At 38.7% G+C, this 11,644-nt stretch overlaps 1 protein-coding gene across 5 annotated transcripts in view; it reads left to right on the plus strand.

Moving 5' to 3' along the window:
* PALLD (palladin, cytoskeletal associated protein) overlaps positions 1–9,295 on the plus strand; it is a 346,573-nt gene extending 337,278 nt beyond the window's left edge. For 2 of the 5 annotated variants that reach the window (XM_074951117.1, XM_074951118.1), the window contains 4 exons: positions 1,799–2,006; positions 3,570–3,735; positions 5,869–6,002; positions 7,160–9,295. In XM_074951117.1, coding sequence (XP_074807218.1) covers positions 1,799–2,006; positions 3,570–3,735; positions 5,869–6,002; positions 7,160–7,332 — 681 coding nt within the window. In that variant the 3' untranslated portion in view covers positions 7,333–9,295. Of the gene's footprint in view, positions 1–1,798; positions 2,007–3,569; positions 3,736–5,868; positions 6,003–6,125; positions 6,177–7,159 lie in introns of all 5 variants that reach the window. The other 3 variants (XM_074951122.1, XM_074951120.1, XM_074951119.1) reach the window with 2 other exon arrangements.
* Positions 9,296–11,644: the final 2,349 nt, after the last annotated feature.

An 11,644-nucleotide genomic window follows, 5' to 3' on the forward strand; every position in this document is an offset into this window, starting at 1 on the left:
AAATAATTTGTCTATCAGTGGGTGCTCCCTCTGCAGTAACTAAGACTCAAAAGTTGTAGATCTTACATAAGCAATGACTGTGACTTTGAATGAATTTGACAGACTAACAAACTAGAAACAACACATTGCTCCAAGGGACATTCTTCACCGCATAGTACATTTTATACAACAAATATTACCCTAACCAACTTCAGTGGCCCTTTTTAACTGAGTGAGACAGCAGGTTTCAGTGATATAATTTGCTTTAAGTACACAAGGTAATTTGAAGTTTTTTGCACTTTTTTCAAGCAAGGATTAAAGCCTTCAACATCTTCCCTTTATTACACTTAATTTCAACCTACTACTCTGCATGTGTATGTGCCTATGTATATAGAAAAAGAGAGTCACATTTCCTACACAGGTCACCTGCCCTGTTAAGAAAAATAAACATGAATGAACAGAATGGCTAGTGGAGAGAACTGCTGCTACATAGCATCTATCCTGTTCTGATTCATCCCTTCTGTAGTGGCTTTCATCCTGAAGGTCCCAGAGGTTTAAAAACTTACATAAATTAGTGTCATTGTGAAGTATTCCTTTGTAAATTACAGATTGTTTCAATCACTTTTTCCTTTTTAAGAAAGTTTCTTGTCCAGTTTCACACATTTCAGTGAACCAGTTCACCTTGATTTGGTTCTAAGCATGAAAGGAGATAACCTTTTCCCTCCAATAACAGCAGTACCACTGTGTTACTCCCCTAACCCCTTTTCATGTATTAGTTGAGAATATTATCCCCATACATCCTGTTATGATAAAAACAAAGACCAAATGATCTTTCCAGCATACAGCTTAAGGATCAGTTCCCTGTTGTACTCATGTGAAGTGATTCTGCTAGTAAAAGGAAAATGGACTCTCTAGAAGAGATTGAATGAGGGCCTAAGCACTGAGTGGAAAGAAGCACTTTGGGCCGTTCTCTTAGCTCAGAGAGAAGGACTTCTACAACTCAGTTGTGTAAATTGAACATGTACTTCCATGTGAACAGAGATGTGAATCTAACACACACACAATGCTGGTTAGTCACCGATCCTTTTAGCCCATTTTGGCCTGTTTGAAATCTTGCAAAGGTAGGACCGAAACTTAGCTTAATAGAGAGATTTGTGACTTTGTGTAAGAGAATTAATTAAAATTCATACTTCAGCTGTTTACTTTTAAACATAATTAGTTCTCATAATACAATATGTTACTTTTATTTTCCTAAGTAGCATGTATTGTTGAAGAAACATCTTTCAACAGTTTGTCATTGGTTCAAACCATCTGTATACAACGTTCTGTAGATGGCATTGTCTATAATGAGCAATACATAACTGGAATGGAATTTGGAGTTCAATAACAGATTACCAATGGGTTTGTTTTTTGAAGGAAGAATTGCGTCACAAACCAGTTGTCGTCCTTTGTCTGTAAATTTCCCACAAGAAAAGAATTCTGAAAGTTTCTTTTCTCATTCAGAATCAAGGCCAACATTCCAAAAAGATGACAGGCAACATCCAACCTTTTGTTCTGTAATCTATTACTTTGTTATTTAGATTCAAGATATATTTTAATGCTTATATCTAGTCAGTCATACCTGGAACCCATTGAAACCTATGGCATTGTACAGGGTGTAATTTAGCCCAGTTGTGCTCCTGTGCGTAACTGAGGGCAACATTTGGTCCATTATATTTTGTCATACACATAAATAAACATTCCTCTTTTTTCTCTGCAGTATGAAGTTCCCTACTGTTCTGTATTGCTAAGATTCTGTCCCATTCTGTTTATATTTAAGGTCAGTGGATTACCAACTCCAGATCTAAGCTGGCAACTCAATGGAAGACCAATTCGTCCTGATAGTTCTCACAAAATGTTGGTGCGTGAGAATGGTGTACACTCTCTGATCATAGAGCCAGTCACAGCTAGAGATTCTGGAATCTACACGTGCATTGCCACCAATCGAGCTGGTCAAAACACATTCAGCCTGGAGCTCATTGTTGCAGGTAACCTCTTCATTCTAAGACTACATGTTGAAAATAGTTTGAGGCCTACATGAAATATTGAAAATGTAATTTAAAGTTCTCTAGGAAAGACTATGGAATTATTACCCACTAAAATTAGTATCTCATTAATTCCAGGAGGGGTGTGTTTGAACTATGATATTTTCAAATAAATGCATATAGTGCATGGTTACAAATATGCAAAGAGATGTGTAACTGCATTTGTTACTTTGAACCAGATCCTTGCCAATGCTCTGACCCCTTTGTGCTTCTCCAGAAACACAGAGGGGCTATAAGCCTGCCCTTAAACTGACAGATGAAATACTCCTGGTAGGAAGAAAACTGTGGCTCTGTTCCACTTGCCACTCAAGAATAGGAGGCATGCTGGGAAGAGAGAGAGAGGGCCAGAATGCACTGCAGCCAGCAGAATAGTCATTACCAGTTGACGTTGGGAAAGCAATGGAGCCCAAAGCATTTAGCCAAGTTTGCCCCCCTCTCTTGAGTTCTGTGCTAAACACAACTCAGCCAGCCCCTTGCAATAGCTCCAGTATTAACTGTATTTTGCAGGGATACAGCAAGTGTTTGGGGATCTAATAGGTATGTAGCAGCCTGTCAGGCTGATTGAGAGAAGGAAAGCTTGAAACTCAATAGGACAGCAAGGAAACTAAAAGGTAACATTTAAAAAGGATAAAATGAAGTCCTTCTTCCTCCAGAGAGGATATGAGAAAACAAATCATGTGACAGATGTTAATCACATTACTTAATGCACTAACGGAAGGCATTCAGATACGATGGTGATGAGCACAGCCTAAGCATCTATACAGAATAGAAGGGGGGAGGGAGGTGCAGTGGACTGTCTTATTTTAGTGGGGTGTTTTTGTTTTGCATTTTGGGGGGGTGCTGGTCATATCAGCTCTTGGAGCTCATGGGCACAAGACATTCAAAGGATTATATGGAATAGGAACAACAGTTGAAATGACACTATTTATGTTACAAGATTTTAATGGTGAACAATTGCCACGGTGCAGAGCATATGCTGATGGTCAGCTGGGCAAAGAACAACTTTTATCCCAAATTTCTTTTGTGTATGTACACAATCAGCCAAAAGATAGGCTACTACATTTGTCTGAAGTACACTTGAGGCAATAATGGAGACCACATACCAGACTAGTTTGCCAAACTAAGAGAGAGATCAAATAATATCTGTATGGGACCAGTTGTGCCAGGTAATGGGAAAACCTCACAGGATCCCAAAAATGAAGCCACTTCCATTTGACAATCTTGATCAGCTGAACTGAAAATGTAAGCATTTGACCCTGCTCTATTAGAACCCATCTTTCTCCTATTAAAGTCACAGACAGGACAAGTTTTACTTCCCTGAAACAGTTGCGGGCCTAATACAATTATTTTAAAATTATTTTAATAATTTTAATTAAAAAAAATATATTTTAATTAAATGCAATGATTTTTATATTATTTTTAAATTACTTTTAAAGTTTCTTGCCACTAAGTAGTGGTTTAAAATCTTCTACCATTTAACTGAATGTTTAACTGGTGTTTTCACAGCTAAGGAAGAACACAAGCCACCTGTGTTTATAGAGAAGCTACAGAACACAGGAGTGGCTGATGGATATCCTGTGCGACTGGAGTGTCGAGTCTCTGGGGTGCCGTATCCTCAGATATTTTGGAAGAAAGAGAATGAGTCGCTTACTTACAACACTGAAAGAGTGAGGTTAGAGCAGTTTAGTATTATATAATTGATCTCACTGACTAACGGCCACTTTAGCTACCTAAATTCCAGAATCAGACCCTACTGGGATTCACAAAATCCCCACTCAGCTGTCCCCAAACCCTGTAGGCACATAAACTCACTCTCTGCTTAAATTTTTGCAGTGAAAGTTCCCTATGTTTCTGCCTCTGAGCATGAGCACTGCTGCCCTGTGGCACACATACAAACACGTAAGTCCCAGTGGTTCACACACATGAGGGGAAGATTCACAAGCCTGTAGGTAAGCTCTGAGCCCACTTAGCAGATGAGCTATCTGTAGGGGGGACTTACTCAAATTCAGTGGGGGTAGGAGGAGGATTACCTCCCTTGTAACTTAGGGGTGAGGGTTCTCAACTGGGACGTAGGAGAGCCAGTATCCAGTGTGCCTGCTCCAATGAATTTAATTATTTATTCACAGTGCAAAGGATACAACAGCAAAGGCTGAAGGAGCCCCATGTGAGAATATCCCAATGGTTAGAGCACTCTCCAAGGAGGCAGCAGATCCCAGTTCAAATCCCTTCTCCCCTTCAAGTAGAGGGGGGACTTGAACCAGAGGTCTCCTTCAGGCAAGTGTCCTAACCGCTGTGCTAGAGATTGAGGTTGCTCCTCCTCCCTCCCTCAAACCGAGCATGGGTGTCTAATGCTAAGAGAGGGTTTGCAGTTGAGGATTCAAGCAGCAGGAGCTGCCTATGTCAGTGGCTTCTGTGAATCCCATTCCAAGGTGACTATCTCCCACATTCATTGTGTAAATGCAAACATATACATCTGGAAACAAAGAATATAAGAACACAGTCCCCCATTCTGTAAGTATCTTAGGAAGCAGTGCTTCTGAAAAAGATTTGGGAACTGTGGCAGGTAATCAGCTGAACATGAGCTCCCCATGTGATGCTGTGGCCAACAGAACTAAAGACAATGCTAGGCTGCATAAATGGGAATCTCACATAAGAGTAGAGATGTTATTTTACTTCTGTAGTTCACACTGGTGTGTCTACTGCTGGATTACCCAGTTCTGCTGTCCACGTTTCACAAAGGATACTGATAAATCGGAGCAGGTTTTGGAGACAAGCTACAAGGATTAGAAAACATGCCTTATAGTGACAGACTCAAGGAGCTCAAGCTATTTAGCTTAATAAGGGGAAGGCTAAGGGCTCACTTGCATACAGTCTGTAAGTACTGCTGTGGAACAAATATTTAACATGGCTCATCTATCTAACAGAAAGGAAATGTTCAATCCAATGGCTGGAAGTTGAAGCTAGACAAATTCAGACTGGAAATAAGATGTACATTGTGTCATTGGAACAGTTTACCAATGGTTGTGGTAAATTCTCCATCCCTGACTATTTTTAAAGCAAGACAGATCTTTCCCAAATAACCCTTAGAGCCTATGTGCTATTCAGGAAGTCAGACTAAGTGAGCACACCGGTCCCTTCTGGCCTTGGATTCTACAAGGCTGTGCATAGGAAACCTAGGCACTGAACTCAGGCTTTGTGAATCCCAGAGACTTTTTAGGGGCTTAAGTTTCTTTGTGAATCTAGCCCTAAGTGTTTATTACATGCTCTTAACGTGAAGTAGTCCTCACAGGAGGCCTGTGAGGCATTAATGTCTTCATCTACAAAAGGGGAATATGAGGTACATGACTTTTGCAAAAACTATGAATATCTGTCTCTCATTCCTTAAAGGTCAAATCTGTTATTCTTCTCCAAAGTTTCTTTTTTGAAGTTTTGACTTGGAAATGCAATTGAAACCTGAACTCTAAAGTAGCGTCTTGAATTGTGGACAAGAAAAGATTGGTTACTGAGATATTAGCCAGATGTTAATTGTGCATCTTGGCTTGGTTTTAAAAATTAGCATAAAAACAAATTTTAAAAAAATGGCAAGACTTAAAAATTAAGCTCAGATTCATTTTCCACTTGCTGTGCACACATCTCTCTCTCATTCCTTTAGTGGGAGCTGCATGTTCATCAAGAGGAAATATAACCTATTACCTGTAAATTTGCAGCTTTAAAATTGTGCTTGTAATGATATATTTAAACACAATAAACCACATCCACACTGGCTGTTATATAATTTAAGTTTCTTTTCTTCTCCCCTATTTAGTATGCACCAGGATAACCATGGCTACATTTGCCTGCTTATTCAGGGAGCTACAAAAGAAGATGCTGGTTGGTATACTGTGTCAGCTAAGAATGAGGCTGGGATTGTGTCCTGCACTGCCAGGCTTGATGTTTATAGTAAGTACCTTCTATTCTCAGATATGCAGTTAAATTAAACCAATCTACCCAAAAACCAGCATTCTAAAAACCTTAGTTTATATCACAAAGGCTTACACTGATCTCTTTCTCTTTTGTTTATAGTTTCTTCACAATAATAATGATCCTCATCAAGACAGCAAATACTCTGTCAAAGTATACTTCACCACCTTTCAAATACTTATGCAAACCAAGCATGCTGGTTTCTTTAGTTGCTTAGAATACTACATCTAGCTTATTTACACATGCATCCTTATCAGTAACACTAGAGAGCAGCATGACATTTTCTGTTGGTCCTTGTTACAATGCTCCACTAGCATCAGCTTTTAACCTTTATTAGTATTACCTAAACACACTTGAGACAGGTGCTAATGGCCCAGGAATGCAGATTCTGTTGTAGTTTACTACTTAGACCAGTACAGTTCCTCTGTTCTGAGCTGATCTTAAACCAAAATTAGATAATGTTGGACAGTAATCTGACCAGTTTATCACTTTGAGCAAAATGTTTGTTCTTGTTAATTTCACACAATAATGGGGTGATGATGGTATAACTTGTTACAAATCAGCAGATCCGAACAGGACTCTGCCTAGCTTTGTCACATCATCGCAGAGGGAGACAAGGATAATCTGATTTGTTCCACTGGGCACCCACTGGAGTAATTCCATTGAAGATCAATTACACTAGTGGGAGATTAGAATCTGGCCTGGTATTTTCACGGGGGGGGGGGGAGAGGAGGAGGAGGAGGAGGAATGTCTTGCAGTGTTCTGCAGTTACTTTTCTGGACATCTTGGGAGCAACAATGGCAAATTTTGTACTTGGCCAGTTGGAATGTAGTTACAATGCACGTCTTTCAGGAGTAACAGTGGGAGGTGGTTGAGAAGGCTTAGCACAGCAAAATAGTGGAAGCACACAATTTACATAACAGCCAACCCTTCTCTCTCCTTGTGCCACTTAACCTGTGTTATGTAAATCAGTATATAAAGTAAAAAAATCTAGAATTGTTAATTCCCTGCCATTCATGTGAAATAATTTATCGGGAGTTTATAAAGAACTGAACAGTACAGGAGTGTGCCTTATAGTACTTCTGTTATCTGAGTTAAGAAGGGTGAACCTAATTTGTTTTTTTTTAAATCTGTAGCTCAATGGCAACAACAACCTCAAACCACCAAGCCAAAGAAGGTGCGTCCCTCAGCCAGTCGATATGCAGCACTTTCTGACCAAGGACTAGACATCAAGGCAGCGTTCCAGCCTGAAGCAAACCCAGTTCATCTGACATTGCAGTCTGGCTTGGTGGAGAGCGATGACCTGTAGACCTGAGCTGCCAGATCCATCATTTTCTTTCAAGAGCAGAAACACTGAACGCCATTGCCTTGACCAATGATACTTCTATGTCACTTTATGTAAAGCCAGACACCTTTCTAAGTACAAAAATCCCCACCTTAACCATATATTTCTTATTCCTACCAAATTAGGATAGTTAGCTGATTAATAGAAATGTTCACATTGCACAGAAAATCACATTCACCGTTCAGTTCCTTATGCCTATATTGCTAGAACTCTTATAAATAACCTTTTTCATAAAGGCTAAAATACTTCTGAAAAATCTGGTTCACTTCAGTAAACAGTAAAGTATTTATCACCAAGTGCCTTCCTAAGCAAGATGTAGATGCTACATTGTATTAATGGTGTGAGAAGTTTCATTTAAGGCTATTAGACCATAAAGGAAATTAACATGTATAGTTATCTTTTTACAATTCAAAAATGGCAATGCAGCGTGATAGATACAGTCAACAAGTGCAATATTGTAAGAATGAAACAGGAAGCGAAAAGAAAAAACTGAAGCAAATACCTTGTCTCTACAATGAGAAAGGAAATACGTGCCTTAAAATGTTAGAACTGCCAATACTATATAGCAAGGCCGACACCTTAGTTCTTAAAAATAATTTCTATGTTTTCTTTATTTTTTTTTTTTGCCAGCTAGGAGGCTTATTTACAAACATACTGCAAGGCTAATTTAAGCATAAATAATTGAACCTAGACAAAATAATGAGAGCTGAGGCATAATACATTACTACAGACTATAAATCCTAGCACCCAAGTAAGGGATACTTTTGGGGGAGAGAAAAATGCCAGTAGTATAGTTTTACTACATAAGGTTAGCAAAAAGGGGTGAGGGGGGAAAACTATGGATGTTTTTATAGTATTTAAAACAAACAAACAAAAAACAGTTCCTGAAAACTAACAGAATCCTGCCATTCACACATTTGAAATTCCCAGGTCAGCAGAAAGCTATGGAGTTTATGTAGTGGACATTTTTGATCGTTTAGAGCTTGTGAATATGTATGAGGATTTTAGGAATGTAGAGCAAGTGAAAAAAATGGACTGAGTCTGCAACCAGAGTTTAAATGATAAGCACATATCATAGGGGGTAGGCTAGTAGAATGAAGATGGAGAAAAACAGATGTGCTATTATATTATTTTCTTAAGACAACATGTGCAGGTGGTGGATGATAAATATTTGTTCTCTTCCCTTGTGTACAACAACAGACTAACCATGCTGTGGCTAGGGACTGCGTGCAGTAGGTGAAGACTTTAGAATAGAGGCTCCTTTCAGAATGCAAAGTAATTCCACATCAAACTGGACTCTACCTAGTCTATTGTACTAGGCAGTTTTGACTCTGAACCAATTAATTTAGTTAAGGGGGCAGAAGAATTTTAATTGGGCCTAATGGGAAAAAAAATGAGGATTGATGGTACGAGAGTACTTTGATATAAAAGGAACATGCTGTATTCCTTATATGAAGCACATACGGTTATCTTTCATTATTTATAATAAAGTGTTGAAATCTATCTCAGCTCAGTTATTCAAGTCCAGTTATTAGTTTTATTGTTTGTGTACTACCATATATTTTGCATTATTGCTATACATATATTGCTTCATACCTCTTTGTAAGTATACAAACAAAGTTTTTTTTAGTGACTAAACTTTAGCACAGAAGATAGTACTATTCTATGCAGATTGGTGCAGGTTATGACCACAGTTACAGGCACTGCTTATCTAAATTAATATCATACAGTCTGTCATATGGAAATATCCTACCTATATTTTAGAGAAAAGTATGTCTTATTTGCCAAGTTTTTCTTGACTGTGACATGCTAATTTACTATTTGTTTAGCTTAACTAGCATTATTTTGACACCTTTTATTTGTATTTATAAAAAAGTACTATCATTACTTTGGATTGTTGTGCTGACATAATGTGGGTTTAGCATCAATAAATATTACACAAATAGAAAATTGTCATTTTCTGGGCAAAAGTAGTCATAGCTATTTCTATAAAGGGATCCAAATATAGAATTTGGAAATTTAACACAAGACAGACAAGATTAGGGTTGTGAGCTGGAAATAAAGATTCTTTGAAGTTTCTAAGAAGGGTTAGAGTTGGTTTAGGGAATCTCCTTTGCTGATTTAAACCTGGGTGAGGTGGAAGGACCCTTTTAGTACTGTGTAATAGTTTAAAAAATGTTTCATATTTAATGTGTATCTCCATTCATCCTGCACACACCATTGCTTTTGAACAGTCTAATACCCAAACCATGGTACTTACCCAGTTGAAGAGAGACTGGAATTGTGTCACAGAGGCCATCTTGTGATTAAGATGAGTTCTTGATTATGTTTCTATTTAAAAAAAACAAACAAAAACTATTTAGTAGGTACACAGAATTGTTTGGCAAACAGCCACACTTTCTATGTTGTAAGTTAATACTTTGCCCTCCATGTAGAGAATCGAGTTATTCAGTAAAGCTCAAATTTACTATTTGGTTTATGACAGGTTTCAGAGTAGCAGCCGTGTTAGTCTGTATTCGCAAAAAGAAAAGGAGTACTTGTGGCACCTTAGAGACTAACAAATTTATTTGAGCATAAGCTTTCATGAGCTACAGCTCACTTCATCGGATGCGTTTCAGTTTTGGTTTATATTTACATATTTAGGAACAGTTCCATACAGTTGACCCCACAGCAACTCACTCAGCAAAACAAACTGAGTCCTGACATAAGTGGTTGTAATGCCATTGATACCAATGGTGTTGCCCCTACTTACACTAGATCAGTATCTGGCACAGTGTATTAAATCTGATAGGGCTCTTGAGAATCAGAATACTTGTTTTATAAAACAGCTTGTCCTTCTAGTTTGCTATTGGTGTCTTAAAAGTAGTTCCCATCAAATAGTTTATGTAAACATTTTGCTTCTCAGACAAAATGTCTATCCTTGGCTTTCTTTATACATACCCACGCACAAATTAGGGATGTAAATATTGTTTAAAAAGTTAAATGTTTTAATTTTAATTGTTTAACTGGTTAACCAAGGTCGCAGCCAGGGCTGGGGCACGTCCAGCCGGCCAGCACAGGGCAGCCCTGGGGCCCCTCCAGCTGGCATGGCTGGGGCTGCTCCAGCCAGGGAGATGGAGTTTATCTGGTAAGCTTAATGCTTACCAGTTAATCAGTTAACCTTTTACATCCCTAGCACAAATAGTAAAATCAGGCCTTTAGCTAAAAAGTAAGGCTGTTTAATTAAACACTTGGCTGTGCTGTAAACACTGAGGATGTTGTAGGTTTACCAATGCAGAAAAATAAATCAGTGTAGCATAAGCAGGGAGAGACACATGTGCTTGCCAAAAAGCTACACACCTATGTGACGTTCACTGAATCATCAAGGTCATTTTATGGAGGGAAATTTAAATTTCTAAACCAACTACACCTAACTGAGGCTACCAAATGTGACTAACTGATAATGTAACTAGTTACTTTAGACCAAAGAGTTCTCCACTGTCTCAAAGTCCTCTGCAATTAAAATTTTTAAGTGTGTTGGAAACCCTCTCCATTCAAGCATATTTACAAAGCAATTCAAGACTACTACATAAGGTGGCTGCATCTAAAGTTTCAAAGAGCTATTAGGGGGAGGAGGAAGCCCCCCATTAATAGCAATAGGAATGAGGTGGCTGGATCCACCCATTTTACATAGAATGTGTTCAGTTTTTTGGGGGGTTTTTTAGCTTATGGACCACATCTTAATACAGCTCCCTTCACTTTCTCGATTACAAAAAAACTTGGTGGCATCTACAGCTGTTGCTTACATAAAAGTAGATAAAACTCCTATATAGATTAACAGCTGGAAACAAACATCCAGCACTTCATGATGTTTCACAGCTACTTGGATCAAAGGCAAATGAACCACACTGCACAGTTTGGGAACACCTGGCTTTGAAAAGTTTAACTTTTCCAGATACACTCCTTTTAAACATTTTTCTGCACTTCATATGGTAATGAACACCTCAATTGTCCAAAAACACATCTTATCTCTGCCTCCAGCCTAGGTAGACAGCCTTTGTGCCCAGTACTTCATGGGGGCTTAAACTTTCCCCTGACTCAATAGAGCAGTGATTCTCAAACTTTGGTACTGGTCACCCCTTTCACATAGCAAGCCTCTGAGTGTGACCCCCCCCCTTATAAATGAAAACCACATTTTAATATGTTTAACACCATTATAAATGCTGGAGGCAAAGCAGGATTTGGGGTGGAGGCTGACAGCTCGCGACCCTCCATGTAATAACCTCGTGACCCCTCT

Source organism: Natator depressus, chromosome 4 (assembly GCF_965152275.1).
Source record: "Natator depressus isolate rNatDep1 chromosome 4, rNatDep2.hap1, whole genome shotgun sequence".
NCBI classification, from domain to species: domain Eukaryota; kingdom Metazoa; phylum Chordata; order Testudines; family Cheloniidae; genus Natator; species Natator depressus.